Source organism: Rana temporaria, chromosome 1 (assembly GCF_905171775.1).
Source record: "Rana temporaria chromosome 1, aRanTem1.1, whole genome shotgun sequence".
In the NCBI taxonomy this organism is placed as follows: Eukaryota; Metazoa; Chordata; class Amphibia; order Anura; family Ranidae; genus Rana; species Rana temporaria.
This window is the reverse complement of record NC_053489.1, coordinates 266,826,976-266,853,807: the sequence shown is the minus strand read 5'-3', so window position 1 is coordinate 266,853,807 and position 26,832 is coordinate 266,826,976. Positions and strand designations below refer to the sequence as shown.

At 43.2% G+C, this 26,832-nt stretch overlaps 1 protein-coding gene across 1 annotated transcript in view; it reads right to left on the bottom strand.

Moving 5' to 3' along the window:
* The window catches only part of HSD17B3 (hydroxysteroid 17-beta dehydrogenase 3), a 124,035-nt gene that overhangs the window by 76,812 nt on the left and 20,391 nt on the right, over positions 1–26,832 (bottom strand). Inside the window, exon 2 of the mRNA XM_040355474.1 lies at positions 7,791–7,837. Within this exon, the coding sequence (XP_040211408.1) occupies positions 7,791–7,837 (47 nt within the window). The remainder of the gene's footprint in view (positions 1–7,790; positions 7,838–26,832) is intronic.

The following is a 26,832-nucleotide window of genomic DNA, read 5'->3' as shown; positions in this document are numbered from 1 at the left end:
ATGGTGTTCCGCAAGCCGGGCCGGGTCACATAGCCCAGTGTCTGGGGTCAGCAGGCCCCTCTGCATCCACCAAAGGACCTGGTTCATCAGGGCCTTTGCCAGTCTTCTCTGGTCCTCCTCCCCTTCATTTAAATCATGGGCCAATGAGGCACTGAAGGCCTCTGTGGGGTTGAGGGGGGCCCTCATGATGGCGCTTGCCTCCTGGATCATGCGGAGGCTTGCCTCCTCCACAGGCCTCAACTGCCTCCTTCGGCCTGATGGCCTCACCTGGGGGGGAGAAGACTGGCTGGTGGTGGTTTTCCTGGCCGGGTGGACCTGCTGCAGGCCACTGGGCCCAGCCTCCTCCTGGCTGCCACTGACCCCGGCCTCCTCCTGGCTGCCACTGACCCCGGCCTCCTCCTGGCTGACAGACACCTGAGGATCTGCCACCTCCTGGCTGATCTCTTCTTCCTGTGTGGAAAAAAAAGGACATTTTTTACAATTTCGCTAAATAAAACCACACTCATTTTCATGTTTTTCGTTTAGTATTTTCTGTTCATTATTACTTGAATACACTCTACTTCTGACCCCTGCAGTTGTCATCTCTGACACCTATTTGTCTGAACACCTTTTTTTTTGCTTTTTCCCAGCTTGTTTTTTTTTTTACAATATCTAATCATTAATCCACCAAGAATTATTTACGCCAGAAATATAGAGGAAACTACTATACCTCCTCATCGAAGGGTGGCAGATCTGCATCTCTGTCAGCCAGGCCCTCTTCCTCCGACTCTGCAGGGCTGTGGTCATCTGGGGAAGGTCCGCTGGAAGGTAGCATGGAGGAAAGGTTGGAAGAAAGACTGGACATCGTTTTCCTGCCTTCCATTTCGTCCCGCAAAAAAGCCATCTGTTTATAATACCACAGTTTGGGTTCCTTTGCTTGTCTTGCTGCTGCTCCCGATTTTTTGCTTTTATTAGCTTTGTATGCTCTCCTGTATGTGCTTCTGAGGTTGGCAAGTTTATCCTTCACCATGTTGGCAGTGCATCCTGGCACCCAAGTTTGCATATAATTTGCTAGCTCTTCTAGTGCTGCCGCTCGTACCTCTTTATTGCAATATAAAGAGTGCTTGGAATTCCACAGGATGGGCGTCTCCTGATATTTTTGGAGTAAGGCCTCTATAGATTCCTTGCTTTGTAGGAGGTCCATTGTAATTTTTCCAAAATTATATTTCTTTTTGAGTCTAGATTACAAAAACATAAACCACAGAAAAATAAATATTCCAAAGGATCAGCGTTGACCTTGATCTAATATGTGTCTTCAAATTTATTACCTATATCTAATTACAAACACAGTCTCTCTTGTTTAAACAATGATTGGCAGCTCGGCCGCATTGCTTGTACCAAACATTGATTTGCTAGATGCAGAGCCATTGTTCACATTGCAGTAAATATTTTAAATATAGAAAAATAAACAATGCTTACAAATGACAGTTTTCATCTAGGCACTCTTTCATGTGTAAATCTCATGCCCCTGACAATGGATGACATAAAAGACACTTCCTAATGACCTCTGTACAACCAACACTTGAACAATACTTTGCCTGATCTGAATACACCATTCAAAAACTTGTCAATGAGGTACAGCATTGTTCACATCTCTATTTTGTGAGGTGTCCAAAAGCATTTGGAAACCAAAATAACATTGTGGTACCCCATAGACAGAATAGCTTAAAAAGGGTGCAACCAACAGCCCAAACCCCCATCCCATGTGTCTACATTTTCAAGGCCTCTGCTGATCACATTTTTAATTTCCTTACCTTCCTGTCTCTCGCTCCTCGTTTCTCACGCTCGCCTAATTACCGCGTAAGATGCGTAATCACGGCGTAAACCTTTTAAACACTCCGCGTATTTATTAAACCCCGCCCTCGTCACCTTTGCGAGGCCCCTAATCAATGAGTTTAGGAAATATGGCGTTAACTGTGTATGTTCTGGATGCGCTCGAAGATTCTCTGCGTAACCGACGTAAACACGTTGTTTGCATTCTCTACACTCCGCGTATGTATTAAACGCCGCCCTCTTCTCCGCCCATGGCGTAAGAATTCATCTTTTCCACGCCCATAATCTCTGTGGGAAAGGAAAGATGGCGATGTCACACGAGCGGGCACGATGCTCTCATGCCACAAGTGAAGGGACAGAGGCAGGGACGTCCCGATCAAGGCAAAGAAGATATAAAGCCACTAATATGCGGTTCCAGGAAATGGTGGAGTTAGTTTACATCATGCGAAAGAAGGACTATGATGGTGAATTAGGGCCATACAAGACCCCTAACCGCCGAAAGGCACATATTATGGACAAGGTGGCGAGGAGAATGCAGAGGATGTTTGGGATCACCAGGTCCAAGGAACAGCTGAGGAAACGATGGTCAGACTTAAAATTGAGGGAGCCACATCAGATGAAGAAAATACTTAAAATTCTGCGTAAAAGTAAGTAAATATATATTGGGGTTGGGGGGGGGGGGGGTGATTGTCTGCAATAATGTGTTGCCATGTATATTTCACCATCTGCCTCCTTGGCCTGCTAGTAATTTTAAAGACATGTTGTCATTTATTTTTTAGGACATAAATAACTACATATTTACAAATAGTGTTCTTAGTAAACAACGTAACATCACATAGTTTCTCAGAAAGGCTCGGTTATTCCAGGAACAACACACCTGGACATGGCTCACTGGCCAAAAACTTTGTTTGTAAACATTGTGTAAAAGCTAGTTCTAGAAAAAAAAAGTATGAGAATGGGAAAGGCAAACAGGATTCATTCTAAAAACAGTGGTAATAAAGCAGATGTTTTCACATCTGCAATGCAGAGCACCTGTGTCTCCCCAAATCAAAAATGGGTTTTGGTAGGGTCTCCCAGAAATACAGTTTAGGGGGGACATCCATGTGTGTCACTTTGCTAAAAAGGGGCAGGATCAGAGCTTGCCATATAGAAGTAATTGCAAAATGTAGGTTTGGTGAAAGATAAAAGTAACTAAATGAAAGCATCTTCTAAGCAATGTGTGCGATTTATGCTCTCCAATATCTGTGTGCTGATGAGTCTACATTTTTTTTGGTTTATTTCAGGGGAAAGAAGTCGCCAGCATTTGGAGGAGGCAGAGAGGGCCAGACAAGGCCAAAATCTGCCATCTCAACATGTGGAGGAGGAGGAGGATGTGGAAGGAGAAGAGGATGTGGAAGGAGAAGAGGATGTGGAAGGAGAAGAGGATGTGGAAGGAGAGGAGGATGTGGAAGGAGAGGAGGATGTGGAAGGAGAGGAGGATGTGGAAGGAGAGGAGGAAGGAAGAAAGGAGGAAGGAAGAGAGGAGGAAGAAGTAATTTTGGACTTAGAAGTTATAGCAGATGAAGGGCAAGTGGCGGAAGAACAATTTGGCGAATTGAAAGAAGGTGGATTGATGGATGAAGGAGGAGTCCAAGATGATGGGGAAGTGGAGGAAGAAGGAGGAGTGATAGAAGATGATGGGGAGGTGGTGGAAGAAGGAGGAGTGATAGAAGATGTCGAAGAGGTGGAAAGGAGAAGCCCATCAGGTCAGTGTCACCCTAGCTTGATTCAAAAAAACATATGTAGATAGGCCTCATCGAAAAATAATGTTGTAAATGCCATTTTTAATTTTTTTTTTTAGGGGAGGAGGATGGTGTGCCAATATTTTCACGTGCAAGTGCTGCTATAATTATTCAGCAGGTAATGGAGTGCAGCACTGAAATGCACAATATGCGTGAAAGGATGTTTCTCATGGAACAGAATGTAACAAATGTCCTTTTGGAATGCAGCACGGAAATGGACAATATGCGGCAAAGAATGATGGTCATCGAATCTAATTTTAAAAACATTATTGACATGATGGGCCGTGTCAAAGACTGAAACACCCCCCGCCCATCCCCCGCCCCCAAAAACATTTTTACAGTTTGAATAATGAATACGCCAAAATTTGAAGATACACACACAGTGTGCCAACATGTGCTATCTGCCATCACAGAATATCTAATGTCTGTGCTTTGTGGGTCCAACCCCCTCCTCCATCCTCAAGTAGTTGAGAGGAAGGGTTTGCTCCCACAGAACACAGACATTGATCACCCATGATGTCAGATAGCACATGTGGCCATTTGTCTGTTGAACCAATGACATTTGGCGAGTTTGCACTGAATGTGTGTATCTTCCAATTTTGGCGTGTTCCAGTGTGAAAGCACACCATGACTGACTGCTGTTGTGAGTTTTTATATTTTTGGAATTGGATTTTGTTACTTTTTGACCATGTTGAACATTTTGGGATACTATAAAGTTTAGACCATAAAGAATAAACAACGCCAAAAAATGTAATATATATATATATAGAATTATAAATCTCTCTAATCACTGAATTTAGTGAAGTAGAGATTTGACTCCAAAATCTCACCTAAAAATTTACTTTTAGAAAAACACACCAAAAACAAAAAAAATGGTTAAAAAATTATTGTTTTTTTGTGCATAAAAAATATGGCCAAAAAAAAAAATTAAGGCGGTAAACACCCCACCAAAAATAATCTATATATATATATATATATATGTAAACAATAAATCTAACTATATTTGATAAAAAAAAAAGTGAACTTGTTAATAAATGTATAATCTGCATAATATTTTTGGTTGAATTACCTGAAAAAAAAAAAATTATAAAAAAATTTTGTAGACTCCTAAGTACAAAAGCAGGGAGTAATGAAAAAACTATAAAATAATTTTTGGGGTCATGAACAAGCAAAAATTAAAATACTTGACCTCAAAATTTACAAATGGAGTTGCTTCTTATTTCTAGACTCAATACCCTGTTTGTAGATGAGTGAATACTGTGCAAAATGTGGTTAGTTACTAAAAGTGGAGAAATCAATTATGCATTACAATTGAAGAAGTTAGTTAGAGAACCAGGAAGACAGAAAAAGAGAAAAAGCATTAATGACAAACAACTGTATAAAGTCCAATGGTCTAATTATTTATTATTTTTTAGAATATTCCTTTCTTTGGGGGCCGAATTAGAAAGAAATATGATCTGGCATAGCAATGGCCCCCCGACCCATGAAGTACTCAACATATTTGTCGCGTACCTCACGAGCTGATTGGGGGGCCAAGCCAGCGCGACCAGTGTCCAGCCCGGGAAGGGGATCTGAGGGTAGTCTTGCCTCAGAACCGATGTCGGGTAGGTACGTCTGGGAGTGCCTGCGTAAAAAGTTGTGCAAAATGCAGCAGGCAAATACAACGGTGTCCAATTTATATTCCGCCAGATGTATCGATGTCCTGAACAGGCGGAACCGGTTGGTGAGTATCCCAAAGGCATTCTCGACTACCCTCCGAGCCCTGCCCAACCGAAAATTAAACACACTCCTCTCTGAGGTGAGGGTCCTCTGGGGAAAAGGCCGCATGAGGTGAGGACCAAGCCCGAAAGCCTCGTCCGCTAGGAACACAAACGGAAGTCCTTCCACATTATCTTCATCTGGTGGCAATGCCAGACCACCAGCTTGGAGACGATCATAGAAATCAGTCCGTGCGAACACTCCCCCATCAGACATCCGGCCGTTCTTCCCCACGTCCACATATAGAAACTCATACTGTGCCGATACCACCGCCATCAACACAATACTATGATAACCCTTGTAATTATAATAGTAGGACCCCGAGCGGGGTGGGGGCACAATGCGGACGTGTTTCCCATCTATTGCTCCACCGCAGTTTGGAAAATCCCACCGCTGGGCAAATTGGGAAGCCACAGACTGCCATTCCTGTGGTGTGGAGGGTAGCTGTGGGGACAAACAAAAATAGAGATTTAGTACTTTGTAACAAAAACATCCTACAAGCATCCTTGTGACAGTTCACAGTATTAAAATTGCATTAGAAAAATGTGCATGGAGAATTTGGGAAATGAAATATATAGGGCCACTTCATTAAGAGACTCCACAGCCCTCTGATGGGGACAATAAAAGTTTGAAGGGGGGGGGGGGGGACACAAAAAACAAAAAGTCCTGTTTTAAAAAATGGCAAGGTGGGTTTGTCCCTAGGATAGCATGCTGGACAGGTTAATATTGGGTAAGGGACAAATATGCAGGTAGGCCAAGAATAAAACATGTAAAGCTTATATCAACATGCATAGGGAGAAAAGGTAACGTTAGTTAAACACACAGCATATCTGGGAAAATAAAAATAAAGTTAGTTGGCCACATTATTAGAGCCAGGAAACTTACCTTAATATACTCCTCATGCATAACTTTGATGATGGCAGCACACGTGTCCGGTATGATGACCCCAAGCGCCTGCGGAGAGATGCCTGTCGAGAACTTGAGGTCCTGCAGGCTCCTCCCAGTCGCCAGGTACCGCAACGTGGCAATAAGCCTCTGCTCGGCCGTGATGGCTTGGCGCATCACAGTGTCCTGCCTCGTGATATAGGGGGACAGAAGTTCCAGCAGACTGTTGAATACGGGGTCCGTCATGCGGAGAAAATTCCTAAAGTCATTAGGATTATTCTCCTGGAGTTCCCTAAGCAGAGGCATATGTGAGAACTGGTCACGCTGGCGCAACCAATTCTTGGTCCAGAAACGCCTCCGCCCCCTGTTTCTGGCCAAAGTACTGGACAAATGAACATATCCAGCAGCCATCCCATAAACAGCACCAACTCGCGAAAATTGACGCTGCTGCTCCATCATGGCTTCAAACCGGCCGGCTGGTCAGTCAAGAACACACTGAAACAGAAAGCACTCGCAAATCCAGCACTACCTGCGACAAACGCGTGACAAACAGATACGAGCGCACAGGATGCAACTGCTAAAGCAGAAACAACCTGCTTGCCTATAGCCGAATGACAACTACGTTACCGCAAGCACACGCACTGAACCCGTGAATACACGCTGTCAAAGCCTGGAGACCGAGAAGCGCGAATCAGCTCTAACCAAACCTTCACTAACACGAGCAAACCCGTAACTAGCAAAAGAGGAACAGAGGGCGGCGCCATTAACTTTGGTCTTCCCCTTTATAGTGACGTCGTACGTAGTTTACGTGCACGCGTTCCGGTACGACGGGAATTTGGTCCGCTGGTGTGTACACGCCAGCGGAACAAAACACAAATCAGCCTTGTACGCCGGAAACTGTCGGGCAGACAGTTTCCAGCGCACAGATCCGGTCGTGAGTACAAGGCCTTACACTTAATGAGATGATGTATAAAGCCCAGCCATTGAGTGCTTACCTATTAACATTTCACCCAACCGTCACTTCAGGTGGGTGTTCTGACAACCTATACTGCACTGAATACCCTTATGTACTATGGTACCAGTCATGGGGGGCTTGTTGTATTGCTCTAAGTCCTTTTACCCTAGAAATGTTCACAAAGAGAGACCTTACCAGGAGCACAAGACTCCAGACATTTATCTGCAAAGGTCTTAGGCCCCGTACACACGACCGAGTTTCTCGGCAGAATTCAGCCAGAAACTCGATCGGAGCTGAATTCTGACGAGAAACCCGGGCGTGTGTACACTTTCGGCCGAGGAAGCCGACGAGTTCCTCGTCGAGCCAAATAGAGAACGTGTTCTCTATTTCCTTGTTGTTCAATGAGGAAAGTTGGCTCGCCGAGATCCTCGGCGGCTTCACACAGAACTCGACGAGCAAAACGATGAGTTTTGCCCGTCGAGTTCCTCGGACGTGTGTACGGGGCCTCAGAGGTGCGCTACAAGTGAAGAAGTAACTCCATGTAAATTAAATAGTTGTGTTTATTAATTTAAAGGAAGCCATAATTCTGTTTCTCTTACCTCTATTGAGTATGATTTACCAATTCCATCTCCAGACCCAGTCACAACTGAAAAAAAAAAAAAAAATGCATTTATACTGCTGTAAAATATGTGTGGAGATCCCACTTAAATTAAATTTCAGACCCACCCTCCCCACACCTTGGATAAAAGGGAAAAAAATAGCCTTGTTTGGCTAACTTTAGTTCTCTTTTGTGTAATCCTGACAGCACCTTTGTTATAGCACAGTTTGTGATTTGCTGTTATCAGCTCTCAGCTCTGACATGAGAAAAGATGGCCTTAAAATGTATTTCTATTTTTGCAGTCAAATTTAAAAAAAACTCCACAATATGTTTATTATATGTTCAAATTTCGTACAGCATACCTACAAAAATGATAAAAGTCTATGGGCCGGATTCATAAAGACTTACGCCGACGTATAAGTAGATACGCCATCGTAAGTCCGAATGCACGCCGTCATATCTTTATGCTTATTCTGGAACCCAGATACGCCTGAATTTGGCCAAGATACGACCGACGTAAGTCTCCTACGCCGTCGTATCTTGGATGCATATTTACGCTGGCCGCTAGGGGCGCTTACATTGATTTACGCGTCAAATATGTAAATGAGCAAGATACGCTGATTCACAAACGTACGTACGCACCGTCGCAGTAAGCTACGCCATTTACGTAAGACATACGCCGGCGTGAAGATAAAACACCTCTATAGGTGGCGCAGCCCATGCAAGGTATGGACGACGGAACAGCCGTCGTATTTTACGTTGTTTGCGTAAGCCGTACGTGAATGGGGCTGGGCGTAGGTTACGTTCACGTCGAAAGCATTGAGCCAACGTATCTTAGGGAGTATTTGTGACGTGATTCTGAGCATGCGCACGCATGCGCCGTACGAACGGCCTTTCATTTACATGGGGTCACAGTTAATTTAAATGTAGCACGCCCACTACCTGCCTAATTTGAATTAGGCGGGCTTACGCCGGCCCATTTTTGCTACGCCAACGTAACTTACGGAGCAAGTGCTTTGTGAATACTGGCCTTGCCTCACTATGTTACGTCGGCGTAGCGCAAATGGGATGCGCTACGCCGGCCAAAAGATGCGCCGATCTCTCTGAATCCGGCCCTATGTCTTACTTTTCTAGATGTTTCTTGAGAGCAGATTTATATGCATGACCCTGTGGGCAGCTTCTATTACGTAAAAAATATGGCAATGTAAAGATAGGGGTCCAAAGTAGTGGCATTTTTTAAGTGCATTAACATATAATGTAGAGTCTGAGATTTTAACCCTTTGTTGGGGTTTGTTAGGGCACATTCATTTACAACTGATAATGAGATCTGCTTGCACAGTACAGACAGGGTAAATCAAATGTTAAACATTACTCCACAACCCCCTCCTTAAGATGTCAAAGCAGTGGAGAACTTGGAATGATTTAAAACAAAGACACCTAACAGTAAGCATCATTTAAAAAAATAATAATTAAGGTATGCTACGTTAACGGTAACATGTAACAAATATGAAGTAGGTTGTTGGCATGTGTAGTATTTCCCCCATGCTGCTGGTGGCACTCTGTTTCTGTGCCTCTGTGCAGGTAGAAGTGGAGGCTGGGAAGAACATTGTTCCTCCACAGATTCCACAGGTGTCATCAGGGAAACTGTGGTCCGATACCAAGAAAGCTTAGGTACATCACTGTATGCTCTTCTGGCCATAATTCTCCTTAACCTCCTGGGCGGTGTTCCCGAGTCTGACTCGGGGTGAGATTTTTGGGCTAGGATCGGTAACCCCGAGTGAGGCCCCGTACACACGACCAGTTTCCTCGGCAGAATTCAGCTTCCGACCGAGTTTCTGGCTGAATTCTGCCGAGAAACCCGGCCGTGTGTACACTTTCGGCCGAGGAAGCCGACGAGGAGCTCGGCGAGGAAATAGAGAACATGTTCTCTATTTCCTCGTTGTTCTATGGGAGCTCTCGGCCCGCCGAGCTCCTCGGCGGCTTCAGGGCTGAACTGGCCGAGGAACTCGATGTGTTTGGCACGTCGAGTTCCTCGGCCGTGTGTACGAGGCCTCAGACTCGGGCTCGCCTCGCTGGATGTACAGGGAGTGTTTACTTACCTTGTCCCTGGATCCAGCGATGCCACCGCGCTGTGTGAGCGAGCGGGACCTCGCTCGATTCACACAGCGTCCTCCTGTGCCGCCGATCTCCGTTCCCTGCGACGTTACGACGCACGGGGACGGAGAACGGCGCCAAATTTAAAAAAGTAAACAAACACATTACATACAGTATACTGTAATCTTATAGATTACAGTACTGTATGTAAAAGAAACACACCCCCTTGTCCCTAGTGGTCTGCCCAGTGTCCTACATGTACTTTTATATAATACAAACCTTTTTTTCTCCCTGCAAACTGTAGATTGTCCATAGCAACCAAAAGTGTCCCTTTATGTCAAAAATAGTTTTAGATCAGCTAGAAAACAGCGATAATAAATTATAATCACTTGCAGAATTGTGCGATAGCGATTTGTGGGGAAATTCGTCATAAAAAAAAAAAAAAATAATGACAATGACAATTCTGCAACTGAGCAAATTTCAGTGATTTTGATTTGATTACATTATTGAATATTTTTTATTATAATTATATTATTATTTGTTATAATTATTTATAGTTATTTATTATATTATAATTTATAATTTTGTTTTTAAAAACATGTCATACCCGGGATGCCTATTAGAATCTTGTTTGGTCAGATTTAAGTGAGTTATTTCTAAAAATTACAGGCCTACAATATAAAACGCCAAATTTCCTTGCAAATAATGGTACCGCTTTCAGCATGTTTTTTCTGAAAGAATCATACCGCCAGGGAGGTTAAGTCAGTCAGTCACCCCTTTTGCGGATGCAGTAACCTAGGCTATTTCTGTGTGAGATATATTTAGTAAAAAGAGATAATGTGGGCCACCAACATTACTGCATTTATTCTTGTACCACCAGTGTTATTGAGTTGCTAGTTCAAGAGTATCTGGAGCTGTTCCCACAACAGTGTGCCACAACCATTAAAGCCATTGTACTAGTGCTAGTGATTGCCATTTGCCTTGTTGACTGTTACTTGCAACTCTACAATACAAAAATCATTCAACCCCTTTTCTGTACTCTGTGTTGTTCCTCCAATTTAGGTACCAACCTCCTGGCCCTGCCTACAAGGTGTTATCCAAATTTAAGCTACAGAGCCTGTAGATTACTCATTAATTTGCAAATGTGTGCAGACTAAACCCCTGTTTTTAACGCATACTGTTAGACAGGTCAATTTGGTTGGTCGCAGGCTGGTCGGTAAGTTGAGCTTGGACATTTCTTTGGTTCTGTTTGACATATGTTGCTCTTCCAGTGTTCCTTGCTACAAAGGCTAGTTATAGGTGGGGGCAGTGGCCATTTGTTTGCATTTAAAAACCCTACACTTATCTTAACACCTTTGCTCTGACAATACTTGAGAATACAAGTAAGTAGTAAAAATGAATGTAATCTCTGAGAGATCAAGTGCGCTATTCTAAAGAAAAATTAAGAATTGTGATTCAGAATATTACAAATATCCATGGTTTTCTAGTTATTTTTCAGGGCAGCTACTTATAATTATGTATTTCTAATCAACAAAAATGTATAAACCAAATGCTATAAATTAAGTTGCAGTTCAGCGAGTAAAATAAGTATTTGATGCCCAAAGCAAAACATGAGTTAGTACTTGGTGGAGAAACCCTTGTTGGCAAGCACAGAGTTAAGACGTTTCATGTAGTTAGTTACCAGGTTTGCACACATCTCAGGAGGGATTTCGGTCCACTCTTCTTTACAGATCTTCTCTAAATCCTTAAAGTTTCTTGGCAACTCAAACTTTCAGCTCCCTCCATACATTTTCTACAGGACAGGTCTGGAGACTGGCTAGGCCACTCCGTGACCTTAATGTGCTTCTTCTCGAGCCAATTCTTTGTTGCCTTGGCTGTATGTTTTGGTTCATTATCATGCTTGAAGACCAATCCATGGCCCAGCTTCAGTGTTCTGGCTGAAGAAGGTTCTCATGCAAGATTTTACAATTCATGACCCTGTTTATTGGCCCCTCAATGCAGCAAAGTAGACTTGTACCTTTTGCAGAGATAAAGCCCAAAAGCATCATGTTTCTACTTCTTTGCTTGACTGTAGGGATGGTGTTCTTAGGGTCATAGTCAGCATTTTTCTTCCTCCAAACACATGAGTCGAGTTGATGCCAAAGAGCTCAATTTTGGTCACATCTGACCACAGCACTTTCTCCCAATCCTTCTCTGAGTCATTTAGATGTTCATTGGCATGACTGTACATGAGCCTTCTTGAGGAGGGGGACTTTCCCTGTTTAAAGGAAGAAAAATGCTGACTATGACCCTAAGGACACCATCCCTACAATAAAGCACGGAGGTGGAAACATTATGCTTTGGGGCTGTTTCTCTGCTAAAGGTACAACTGATTTTGCCGCATTGAGGGGTCAATGGATGGGGCCATGTATTGTAAAATCTTGGATGAGAACCTTCTTCCCTCAGCCAGAACACTGAAGATGGATTATGGATGGGTCTTTCAGCATGCCAATGACCCAAAACCTACTGCAATGGCAACAAAGCAGCGGCTCAAGAAGAAGCACATTAAGGTCATGGAGCGGCCTAGCCAGTCTCCAGACCTTAATCCTAAAGAAAACCTATGAAGGGAGCTGAAACTTCCAGTTGCCAAACGACAGACAAGAAACCTTAATAATTTTGAGAAGATCTGTAAAGAAGAGTGGACTAAAATCCCTCCTGAGATATGTGCAAACCTGGTCACTAACCACCAAGTACTAACTTATGTTTTGCTTTGGGCATCAAATACTTATTTTACTCACTGAACTGTAATTCAATTTATACCATTTGTATCATGTGTTTTTTTCAGGATTTTTGGTTGATATTTTGTCTCGATCATTTAAAATACACCTATGATAAAAATTATAGACCCTTCATTTCTTTGTAAGTGGGCAAACTTACAAAATCTGCAGGGCAACAAATAATTATTTTCCCCACTGTATTTACTCCTTCTTGTAGCATTGACATCACTGTCCTTTCTCCAAAAGACCTCTAGGACAGCACCATAGTTACATTCTTGGTTTCCAGATCATTAGATGATCTGCATATAAACGGGATTTTATAATGCAATTGTTTGCCAGGGATACACAGCCAGGAAGAGACTGACAGACAATACATTTGATTGGGGAAGATTTACTAAAACTGGTGCACACAGAATCTGGTGCAGCTGTGAATAGTAACTAATCAGCTTCTAGGTTTATTGTCAAAGCCTAACTCAACAAGCTGAAATTAGAAGCTAATCGGTTACTATGCACAGCTGCACCAGATTCTGTGTGCACCAGTTTTAATAAATCTCCTCAATTATGTCTGTATGTGGGCTCCTTTGCAAACATGGCTTCGTTTTCGTGATGTGGGCCACTCAAGGGACCTACAAACATGCTTGCCAGCAGTAGTAGCTTTGGTAAATACACTTTAGTTAATAAATACCCTTTACCACTGGGTTCTGTTCTACTTTAAATCTTTGTATTACAGACCTTTTTAGCAAAGAACTTCACAATTTGTGTGATTCTTTTGTCCATCTTTAATGAGGAAAAAGGATTCCTGGGAAAGTGGCCAATGTTTCAAGCTGAGAGTTTAAGTGGGCATGAAAGGCAAAATAGTTAATCAAAATGTACCCACTTAAAAATAACACAGTTGGGTTAGACACTCTTCCTGCTGATTATTGCTGCCTTTATATAGAGGATAATGGCCAATTATGCTGAAATAACTTTTTCGAACTACCAGGTAGATTGCAGATTAATTCTTCTCTTTGCCTTCATTTTAGATTTGTATCTCTGGTCATTTCCTTTATTCAGATTGAATTGACTGATTTATTTTTTAGTTGGTAGGTCTCACAGCACAGAATTATGATTAGATATACCATAACTTGTCAACTCTACACAGGAATCAGCATTTCATCAGTTTGTTTTTAACCACTTGCTTACTGGGCACATAAACCCCCTTCGTTTCCAGGCGAAATTTCAGCTTCCGGCACTGCGTCGCTTTAACTGACAATTGCGCGGTCGTGCGACGTGGCTCCCGAACAAAATTGGCGTCCTTTTTTCCCCACAAATAGAGCTTTATTTTGGTGGTATTTGATCACCTCTGCGGTTTTTATTTTTTGCGCTATAAACAAAAAAAGAGCGACAATTTAAAAAAATATATATATTTTTTTTACTTGTTGCTATAATAAATATCCCAATTTTTTTTAAAAAAAATATTTTTTTTCTCAGTTAAGGCCGATACGTATTTTTCAACGTATTTTTGTAAAAAAAAAAAAAAATCGCAATAAGCGACTGGTTTGCGCAAAAGTTATAGTGCCTACGAAATGGGGGATAGATTTATGTTTTTTTTTTTGTTTTTTTTTTTTTACTAGTAATGACGGCGATTTGCGATTTTTTTGTCAGGGCTGCGATATTGCGACGGACGTATCGGACACTTTTGACACAATTTTGGGACCATTCACATTTCTACAGCGATCAGTGCTATAAAAATGCACTAATTACTGTATAAATGTGACTGGCAGTGAAGGGGTTAACACTAGGGGGTGAGGAAGGGGTTAAATGTATTCCCTCATTGTGTTCTTACTGTGTGGGGGGAGGGGGGTGACTGGGGGAGGTGACCGATGCTGTGTCTCTATGTAAAGAGACACAGCATCGGTCTCCTCTCTCACTCACAGCACGTGGAGCTCTGTGTTTACACACAGAGCTCCACGTCCTGCTGTGTTTACCGACGATCGCGAGTGTCTGGCGGACATCGCGGCCGCCAGGCACTCGCATCGGCTCCCGAGCGATGCGCCGGGCACGTTGTTTCCCCGCTGCGCGCCCCCAGCGGCGCGCACGGGGAACAACAACAGCAGGACGTCCATAGACGTCCACCCGGCAGTTGAGAGCCGCGCTGTGGACGTCTTTCGACCATAGCGCGGATCTCAACTGGTTAATAAAGGCATATTTAAGTAAAAGTGTAATAATAACAATGGTTAACGCAAACCATCGCTAATATCACCTGCTCTATGTTTGTGGATGCGATTCCTACAAACCCTTTAAGAACACTTATTATTATGTTCCGGTCACTAATTTCCCTGAGATTATTTTAGATTCTCTATTATTACTGTATTTAATACAATGACATTTTACATGGTAGCTCTTAGCAACAACATTAATAAATGTTTTTTACAGTGTTTTGTTAGGGAAAGGCTTAAACATAAAATATGAGTACCATCATAATTTATTAATAGAAGGACACATTTTGTAAGTGCTAAAAATACTCTCAGAGTACCATAAATCTATTTTAAATTAGAGAAAAAATAATTACTGTATATATATATATATATATATATATATATATATATATATATATATATATATATATATACAGTGATGAAACTAAGTATTTGAACACCCTGCTATTTTGCAAGTTCTCCCACTTGGAAATCATGGAGGGGTCTGAAATTGTTATCGTAGGTGCATGTCCACTGTGAGAGACATAATAAAAAAAAAAATCCAGAAATCACAATGTATGATTTTTTTAACTATTTATTTGTATGATACAGCTGCAAATAAGTATTTGAACACCTGAGAAAATCAATGTTAATATTTGGTACAGTAGCCTTTGTTTGCAATTACAGAGGTCAAACGTTTCTTGTAGTTTTTCACCAGGTTTGCACACACTGGAGGAGGGATTTTGGCCCACTCCTCCACACAGATCTTCTCTAGATCAGTCAGGTTTCTGGGCTGTCGCTGAGAAACACAGAGTTTGAGCTCCCTCCAAAGATTCTCTATTGGGTTTAGGTCTGGAGACTGGCTAGGCCACGCCAGAACCTTGATATGCTTCTTACAGAGCCACTCCTTGGTTATCCTGGCTGTGTGCTTCGGGTCATTGTCATGTTGGAAGACCCAGCCTCGACCCATCTTCAAAGCTCTAACTGAGGGAAGGAGGTTGTTGCCCAAAATCTTGCAATACATGGCCCCGGTCATCCTCTCCTTAACCTCCCTGGCGGTATGATTCTTTCAGAAAAAACATGCTGAAAGCGGTACCATTATTTGCAAGGAAATTTGGCGTTTTATATTGTAGGTCTGTAATTTTTAGAAATAACTCACTTAAATCTGACCAAACAAGATTCTAATAGGCATCCCGTGTATTACATTTTTTTAAAAACAAAATTATAAATTATAATATAATAAATAATTATAAATAATTATAACAAATAATAATATAATTATAATAAAAATTATTCAATAATGTAATCAAATTAAAATCACTGAAATTTGCTCAGTTGCAGAATTGTTGCTGTCATTATTTTTTTTTTTTATGACGAATTTCCCCACAAATCGCTATCGCACAATTCTGCAAGTGATTATAATTTATTATCGCTGTTTTTTAGCTGATCTAAAACTATTTTTGACATAAAGGGACACTTTTGGTTGCTATGGACAATCTACAGTTTGCAGGGAGAAAAAAAGGTTTTTATTATATAAAATGACATGCAGGACACTGGGCAGACCACTAGGGACAGGGGGGGTGTGTTTTTTTTACATACAGTACTGTAATCTATAAGATTACAGTATACTGTGTGTATAGTGTTTGTTTACGTTTTTGAATTTGGCGCCGTTCTCCGTCCCCGTGCGTCGTAACGTCGCAGGGAACGGAGATCGGCGTCACACGGAGGCACTATGTGAATCGAGCGAGGTCCCGCTCGCTCACACAGCGCGGTGGCATCGCTGGATCCAGGGACAAGGTAAGTAAAAAGTGCCTGTGGATTCAGCGAGGCGAGCCGAGACTGACTCGGGGTTACCGATAGTAGCAGGAAAATCTAACCCCGAGTCAGTCTCGGGAAGACCGCCAGGGAGGTTAATACAGTGCAGTCGCCCTGTCCCATGTGCAGAAAAACACCCCCAAAGCATGATGCTACCACCCCCATGCTTCACAGTAGGGATGGTGTTCTTGGGATGGTACTCATCATTCTTCTTCCTCCAAACACGGTTAGTGGAATTATGACCAAAAAGTTCTATTTAGGTCTCATCTGACCACATGACTTTCTCCCATGACTCCTCTGGATCATCCAAATGGTCATTGGCAAACTTAAAGCGGTAGTTCACCCTCACTTATATCATTTTTCCATCGAGACAGGCATTGTAGCGCGAGCTACAGTATGCCTGTCCCGATTTTTTTACCCCCGTACTCACTGTGTACTTGTACATTAAAGATTTCGGCTCCCGCGGGGAATGGGCGTGCCTATGGAGAGGGAGGATGATTGACGGCCGGCCCTGGCACGTCACTCTCCCCGAAGACAGCCGGAGTAGGTCTCGGCTCTTCACGGCGCCTGCGCACAGGCTATGCGCAGGCGCCATGAAGAGCCAAGCCTATTTCGGCTATTTCCGGAGAAGCGTGACGCGCCAGAGCCGGCCGTCAATCATCCTCCGTCTCCATAGGCACGCCCATTCCCCGAGGGGAGTCGGTATCTTCGATCTACGAGTACAAGGTGAGTACGGGGATAAAAAAATCGGGACAGGCATACTGTAGCTCGCGCTACAATGCCTGATTTTATGGTATAAGAAAAAAAAAAATTTTGCGTTTATAGGGTGAACCCCCGCTTTAAGACGGGCCTTGACATGTGCTGGTTTAAGCAGGGGAACCTTCCGTGCCATGCATGATTTCAAACCATGACGTCTTAGTGTATTACCAACAGTAACCTTGGAAACGGTGGTCCCAGCTCTTTTCAGGTCATTGACCAGCTCCTCCCGTGTAGTCCTGGGCTGATTTCTCACCTTTCTTAGGATCATTGAGACCCCACAAGGTGAGATTTTGCATGGAGCCCCAGTCCGAGGGAGATTGACAGTCATGTTTAGCTTCTTCCATTTTCTAATGATTGCTCCAACAGTGGACCTTTTTTCACCAAGCTGCTTGGCAATTTTCCCCTAGCCCTTTCCAGCCTTGTGGAGGTGTACAATTTTGTCTCTAGTGTCTTTGGACAGCTCTTTGGTCTTGGCCATGTTAGTAGTTGGATTCTTACTGATTGTATGGGGTGGACAGGTGTCTTTATGCAGCTAATGACCTCAAACAGGTGCATCTAATTTAGGATAATAAATGGAGTGGAGGTGGACATTTTAAAGGCAGACTAACAGGTCTTTGAGGGTCAGAATTCTAGCTGATAGACAGGTGTTCAAATACTTATTTGCAGCTGTATCATACAAATAAATAGTTAAAAAATCATAAATTGTGATTTCTGGAATTTTTTTTTTGATTATGTCTCTCACAGTGGACATGCACCTACGATGACAATTTCAGACCCCTCCATGATTTCCAAGTGGGAGAACTTGCAAAATAGCAGGGTGTTCAAATACTTATTTTCCTCACTGTATAAGAAGGCCAGTATGGTGGCCTGAGTTTATGGGAGGAGCCCGGAGGGTATTCAAGCAGCCCACTCACACATGCTCTTTGTCGGTTCAGTGTGCGGTACTACACGTCACTGGGCCGACTCTTCCCAGCTCACCTCATGTCCGTTAGTCTGCGCATTCAATCGCATTCGACATCGCAAGCGCATTGCGGCTTCTCTCTTCATGGTCTTCGTCGGCGGTTCCCGCTTACTGTCGCAGGTAGTATTCAAACCTTTTCGTATCATGTGCAATCTTGCAATTCGTTATGCTTCCTATCCTGCATCCCTTTGTAAAAAACCTGCCTCTGAGTTATTGTTGTTAATGTTCCAACATCTAGATAGTAAGGTGCATAAACCAGACAACAGGGAACCCAAATGCACTTCCGGCGCCTGGGATCTAATAACAACTGATCCCAAGTGAAGAAAAAGATGTGTCAACAAGTGAGGTGGATTCTATCAAATAGTGGTAAACTTGATAAAAGGCCAAGAGCAGCTATTTTAAAAATGGGAAAAAACCCATTGACAGTATAAAAACAAAGTATCAAATAAAAAGAACTATGGTTCAAAAATGATAAAAACAGCGCTGTGTAATAAAGTGATAAATAACCCCAAAAAAGAGGTTTCTATTGAAGATACAGATGTGAAGTGCTGGGTGATCAAAAAATAGGTAGAAGTGCACCCTCAAATCTATTTAAGATTCACCCATATGCTGTGAGAGTGCCCACTTCTGAAAAAAAGGCTTGACGCAGCCTGTAAAGGGGATGTTTAGAACTCACAAGCACTCCTTCAAATGATCCTCAAATTCCTCTGTGACGGTCAAACTTGGTGATGTTACATGTAAACAATAAAAACACTAAAATAGTGAAGTACTGCTAACATTAAACCATACACTCTAAGTGGGAAATAGTTCCCTATGTAAAATGCCCGTACAGGAAAATAAATAAGAATGAACAAAAAAGCAAGCCTGTATTCTCTGCTGATGTCTGCTGTCGTCTCCGTCCTATGGACACCAGGGGCCGCACGAGTGCTTCTGACGCTGGCAAACAAGTGGATGGTTTGTAGACTGCAGGTAGGCTTCCGTGTTGCGCTGTTGTGGCCACGCCCTGACGCGTTTCGTCACTTCCGACTTCAACAGAGGGCCCTCTGTTGAAGTCGGAAGTGACGAAACGCGTCAGGGCGTGGCCACAACAGCGCAACACGGAAGCCTACCTGCAGTCTACAAACCATCCACTTGTTTGCCAGCGTCAGAAGCACTCGTGCGGCCCCTGGTGTCCATAGGACGGAGACGACAGCAGACATCAGCAGAGAATACAGGCTTGCTTTTTTGTTCATTCTTATTTATTTTCCTGTACGGGCATTTTACATAGGGAACTATTTCCCACTTAGAGTGTATGGTTTAATGTTAGCAGTACTTCACTATTTTAGTGTTTTTATTGTTTACATGTAACATCACCAAGTTTGACCGTCACAGAGGAATTTGAGGATCATTTGAAGGAGTGCTTGTGAGTTCTAAACATCCCCTTTACAGGCTGCGTCAAGCCTTTTTTTCAGAAGTGGGCACTCTCACAGCATATGGGTGAATCTTAAATATATTGGAGGGTGCACTTCCACCTATTTTTTGATCACCCAGCACTTCACATCTGTATCTTCAATAGAAACCTCTTTTTTGGGGTTATTTATCACTTTATTACACAGCGCTGTTTTTATCATTTTTGAACCATAGTTCTTTTTATTTGATACTTTGTTTTTATAATGTTCCAACATCATTCGGCACAGGCTTGGTACATTTGTAACTTCCTCCTGCCAAACATACGATTCATTTGTAAATCCAAGCCTCCGAGCCACTCTCAGGCCCCGTACACACGACAGAGTTTCTCGGCAGAATTCAGCGAGAAACTCGGTCAGAGCCGGATTCTGCTGACAAACTCTGTCGTGTGTACACTTTCGGCCCGATGGAACTCGTCGAGAAAATAGAGAACATGTTCTCTATTTTCTCGTTGTTCTATGGGAGAACTCGGCCCGCCGAGCTCCTCGGCGGCTTCAGGGCTGAACTCGCCGAGGAACTCGATGTGTTTGGCACGTCGAGTTCCTCGGCCGTGTGTACGGGGCCTCAGTCTTGGTCTGATATCACTCGCCACAGGCTTCACTGGTTATAAAATTTGCTGTCTCATCCATTTGGAGATTAGCATGTATTGTTTGTATGGGTTCTTTGGCAGAATGAGGTGGTAATTGGACCACCTGGTGCCTTGTCTGCACTTGATTAGCCTGGGGGGATGGGTGGTTGGTAGGTGTTCGGTTTCAAAGCAAGGGGTAGCATACACTCTACAACCAATTCGTATGAGATTCGTTCAATACTCCTTACTACTGATTCGTATCGGATTCATTTCATGCATTTTACAACCATTTTGTATCAGTCATTTCTCTTTATAACCGATTTGTATCAGATACATTGCAAACTTTCTACTGTTGCCATTCGTTGTTTCCCCCATGCCGTGTGTTTTAGTTCCCGCAGCAGAACTCACGAATTGTTTGTACACGGTTCTTCTCTCTCATTTATTTACCAAAGTTATTGCCTGTGTGTCATGCATGGCGCCACACCACACTCTTCGGATGTGTTGCACACCCACTCCAGACCAAAGCAAACCCAGTTGCACGTTCACTGTTCCAGGTAGGATTCGTTAGCTTGTTTGTCATATGAAATTCGTGGCCATTCGTGGTGTCACCCGTACCATATGTTCGGTTCCCGCAGTGGAGCTTACAAACTATTCGTACGCACTTCTCGCGTTCTATTTTCTACACCAAACCTCGTTGTTTTGCCCCATGCACGGCATCACGCTACACCTTCCCGATATGTTTTCCACTCCAGCCACAGTCCGCCGCGAACTCACTCGCATTTCCCACTGTCGCAAGTAAGATTTGTTATTACATTCTTTATGTCCTATCAATTTGCTACCATTTGTTGTCTCCCATATCGTTCTTTAGTGGCCCCTACGGAACCTACGAATCAAACGGACGTTGTCCTTCTACCATATACTGCTCGCTTAAAGGTACAAACAAACCAGGCGTTTCTATTCTTTCTCAGTAACCCAATTCTTATTGATTGAGACCTTGCAACCATGCAAATTATCTCAGCAGCCTGACACTCTTGTTAGGACCCTTGCAACACATGACCCTTACAAAACGCAAAAAAAAAATGTATATATAAAAACGCCAAAAAAGAAATAAAAAAAGAAAATAAATATATAAAAACACAAGAAAAAAAACGTTGCCACCACGCAATCTCGGCCCAGCAACCTGACACCTGTTGAGACCATTGCAACCACGCAAAATCGTCTCAGCAGCCTGACACCCTTGTTGAGACCCTTGCAAACGCAATACCATCTCAGCAGCCCCACACTCCTCAAGACCCTTGCAACCACACAAAATCATCTCAGCAGCCTGACACCCTTGTTGAGACCCTTGCAAACGCATTACTGTCTCAGCAGCCCCACACTCATCGAGACCCTTGGAACCATGCAATACTGTCTCGAGCAACCTCCCACTCATCAAAGACCTTAGTGACCATGCACCTGGAATTCATTGAGACCCTTGCAGCCAGACAAATCGTCTTAGACCTCATGTACACTGCTGTTGGTAAATGGATGTTTAGGAACAGTTAGGTGTTTTTCAGCCGCCCCTGATCTCTCCTCTATGTTATCTTATCAGTACATGTACACAGGATCCCCAATCTCTCCTCTATGTTATCTTATCAGATACAGGATCATTTATAGTCGTTTCTAGGCAGTTGAGTTAGAAACCTTCCCGAAAAAAAAATGGGTTCAGACGGATGTTCAGAGGCATTAGAAACGCCAATGCCTGTAACAGCTTGTAAACACTGCCAGACGCGTTAACTCATGTTTACCAGCGTTTCATTCACAGTCGTCTAAAACTTTGCAACCACACAATCTCGTCTCAGCAACCTGACACCTGTTCAGACCTTTGCAGCCATACAAAGTCGTATTAGCAACCTGACACTCATTTGAGACCATTGCAAACGCAATATCATCTCAGCAACCTGACACCCGTTCAGACCCTTGCAGCCATACAAAGTCATCTCAGCAGCCTGACACTCACTTGCGACCATTGCAAAACGCAATATCGTCTCAGCAGCCTGACACCCGTTCAGACCCTTGCAGCCATACAAAGTCATCTTAGCAGCCCGACACTTATTTGAGACCATTGCAAAACGCAATATCGTCTCAGCAACCTGACACCCATTCAGACCCTTGCAGCCATAAAAAGTCGTCTCAGCAGCCTGACACTAATTTGAGACCATTGCAAAACGCAACATCGTCTCAGCAACCCCTCACTTGGTCTGCGAGTGCACGTTGGTCTGCGAGTGCACATTGGTCTGCGAGTGCACCTTAGTCAGTGAGCGCACGTTGGTCTGCGAGTGCACGTTGGTCTGCGAGCGCACGTTGGTCTGCGAGCTCACTTTGGTCTGTGAGCGCACGTTGGTCTGCGAGCGCAAGTTGGTCTGTGAGCGCACGTTGGTCTGCGAGCGAACGTTGGTCTGCGAGCGCACGTTGGTCTGCGAGCGCACGTTGGTCTGTGAGCGCACGTTGGTCTGGGAGTGCACGTTGGTCAGCGAGTGCATGTATATTGTCTTGTTGAGCACCTGTGTATTGTCTTGATTTTCTCACTCCAATGCAAGATCCAGTCCAAGTTCTCAAACTAGACCAAGCATCAGTAGCAGACTTAGCTATGTGGGACAACTTCCCCACCTGATAGAACAGCATTTCAATATTCATCCCGGCAGTGTCAGCCGAGCCACCACAGGCTTTTGCGGCTATTTTTCGGCCGCCACTGGCTCTCCAAACCTTGGCCCCCAGAAATTTTCTTAAATTTCTGCTTCACCTAGTCTTCATCACGCCAAGTCTGGGGCCACACTTGAACAGGACAGACAGTATTCTTCACCACAGACAATCAGGCCACAGCCGACATAATCAATTAAGGTAGATCTAAGTCACTCCCCATCACGTCCTTTCTGTGCACGCTCGCGCAGCTGTCACTCCATCACCAGTTAATATCTTATGTAGACATATTTCAGGCAAATGCAAAATCGCAGCTGATGCGCTTTCCCATTCCAACCTTACTTTGTTTTTCCCAGCAAGAGCCTGGAGCCGACCCAACAACTATCCCTGTCCCACCCTGGTCATTGCTGACGATGGACTGAAGTCGCATCTCACCAATGCAACCCAGCTTATTAACCACTCCTTGGCATGCAACACACTGAAGGTCTATCGCACTGCTTGGAACACTAACAGCAAATTTTTGGCCCCTTGCCCCTGAGCAGCAATAGGCAACGTTAGACACGTCCTAGCCTTCATATCATATTGCCACACACAGCTGACCCTTTCTCACAATACTATCACGCCATATCTAGATGGCGTCCAGCATTTCCTGTCCCTGCAGGACCCCAGTAAACCGTCAGTATTCTCGAGCCCATGCAGTCAAGTCCCTCCTACAGGGCATGCAGAAGCACCAACCTGTAGTCAGTGGCAAGTGCCTAACTTTCAAGAGTGCCCTCTTTAGGGACATGTCTGAAATCCTTACTCGTTCCCTGTTTAGGGCTTTGCCCAGTCTAGTCACCCAAACAGCCATCTACCAGGCCTTCTACGGTTACCTACGACCTAGTGAATTTACAGTCAGCGGCTCCGGCAGTCAGACACTGCTCTGACGCCACCCGACTCGCTTTCGAACCACTACACTCTCACAGTCTGCAAACGCAACAAACCAGCCCCGGGGGTTGACATCAACCTGTTTCAGACTAACAATGCCTGACGCCCAGTGACGGTGCTCGACCGACTACTGCTCCATCTACCCAGCCAATCTGATGGTAGCTCGTTGCTACCGTTTCTAACCCAGCTCCCTGAGTGGCAGCCAGTGTGTCAAGCATGTCAGAATCCTCCTAAGTAATTTGGGCTTCAAACCCCAGTGAGTTCTCTGGACATTCTTTCAGAACTAGAGCAGCCTCAGCTGCCTCCCAACAGGGAGTACCAGACCACGTAATCAAGATACCAGGCTGATGGAAGTCTCCTTGTTTGCCACATACATCCCAAATCCTCAGGAAGAAATGTCACAAGCCTTTATCAAGCTGGCTCAATAAATACTAGAAATCAATAAAAGCTATTTCCCTATCTGAGTCTTTTGCCCCCTTTTCTTGGCATACTGACCAGACCACCAAGGCACACTTCAGGTCTATTTATGTTGTGAGTCTTGTCGCGTGTTTATGTGATCCACATCTCTCCCGGTCAGAGGGTAACAACCATAAATAAGAAGGCCCGTATGGTGGCCTGAGTTTATGGGAGGAGCCCGGAGGGTATTCAAGCAGCCCACTCACACATGCTCTTTGTCGGTTCAGTGTGCGGTACTACACGTCACTGGGCTGACTCTTCCCAGCTCACCTCATGTCAGTGAGTCTGCGCATTCAATCGCATTCAACACCCTCCCGCCCTTCTCTTTTTCAGGGCACTTCTCAGCATATCCTTCTTCAATTAACTACCCATTACTTTCCTTGGGTATGCCCCCTTTTCTTGGCATACTGACCAGACCACCAAGGCACACTTTAGGTCTATTTATGTTGTAAGTCTTGTCGCGTGTTTATGTGATCCACATCTCTCTCGGTCAGAGGGTAATGACCATAAATATATATATATATATATATATATATATATATCCGTATAAGTTTTCAATCTGGAACAATATGGTAAATACATAGAATGGATTGTACAAGCAAAGAACAGTTGTAACAAATTAACCTGGTAACTACATGGTCTATAAAGTTAATGTGCATACATGCACAAATACTTGCATTGTCAACAGTAAGAATCTTCTAGGAGAGGATAATGGCAATTCAACAAATTAGGTTTATATGGTAAGGAAGGGATAGGCAGAAAAGTGGATGAAGAAGTGGGGACAAGAAAAGAATAGGGGGAGGAAGTGAAAAGAGGGGAAGAGAGGGTGCCAGGTAAAGGAAAGGTATAAGAGTTTGAAGTATAGAAATGTCTGTGGTGGGCTGTTCAGTATCTGTTCTCCTTGAGGGAAATGGTTATTATGGTCAATTTCTGACAAGATTAACATTATGGAGTGGCCAGCCCAATCCTCGGACCTTAATCCAATAGAAAACATGTGAGGTGACTTTAAAAATGCTGTTTCCTGAGGTAAAACCAAGAAATACAGAGGAATTGCGGAATGTAGTGCAATCGTCCTGAGCTGGAATACCAGAAGTTGGTTGACTCCATGCAATACAGATGTGAAGTAGTTCTCAGAAACTGTGGTTATACAACTAAATATCAGTTCAGTGATTCACAGGAAAGCTAAATCTTAAAGCATGTTTTAGTTTATACAGTAAAGAGTATGTAAAGATTTTTTTGGGGGAAAAGCCTAATCTTCCCTTTTCTTCACTTTCTGTAAAGTAATAACAAATGTGAAACATTTCTGAAACATGTTTCTTCCTGTTTTGAATTGGAATAGACTGTGCAGTGTTCCCAATGCATTTGTGTGTATGAAAATAAAAGCTATTATAAGGATTTTGAGCTTTTTTTAAACACACTGTTATTATTTTTAACACAACTGTACATGTCCCCATGTTTTCTCTCTTTAAAAAGCAAAGTAAGTACAATAAAATACCCAACTTCCTGAGCTGACAATGCTTTCTCTGCTGCACTAAAATCCAAGTCTCATCTCGATAACATAGTGGCAGGTGTTCTGTAGTCCAGCAGGACTGATAACACAGGTTGGAATTTCAGTGCAGCAGTGGCATTGTTGTTAGCTACAACAGGAGGTTTGTAGCACACTGGATTTCTGACAGGATTGACATTTTTTTTTTCAGTCCTTGAAGCGTTTTGTAGAGCCAACATATGGAGAAATGTGCATGTATAAATATACTTCATTTTATCCCAATCATACACTTTAAGTTTGAAACACAAAATCATAAATTATAATATAATAAATAACTATAAATAATTTTAACAAATAATAATATAATAATAATAAAAATTAATCAATAATGTAATCAAATCAAAAATCAAATCAAAAACACTGACATTTGCTCAGTTGCAGAATTGTGTCTGTCATTACTTTCAGTGTCTGAAGATGAATTTCCCGACAAATCACTATCGCTCGATTCTGCAAGTGATTCTCATTTATTATCGCTGACCACTTTTGACATAAAGGGACACTTTTGGTCTTTATTGGTCTTTATTATATAAAAGTGCATGCAGGACACTGGACAGACCACTAGGGACAAAGGGTGTGTGTAATTATTGTATACAGTACTGTAATCTGTAAGATTACAGTAACTTTGCCTGGATCCTGCAATGCGATCCCGAGTTTGGCTCGGGGATACCGCTAATGGTACTGAAAATCCACCCTGAGCCAGACTCAGGAATACCGCTAGGCAGGTTAAGTGACTTTCCCTGTTCTTCTCAAAATTCCCAAAATAATTGCTAGACTGAAACTAGGAGCATTGTAAGTGGCCAAAACCCATCAAGTAATCTTTATGAATTGATTTTAAACCTAAAATTTCATAAAAATCAAC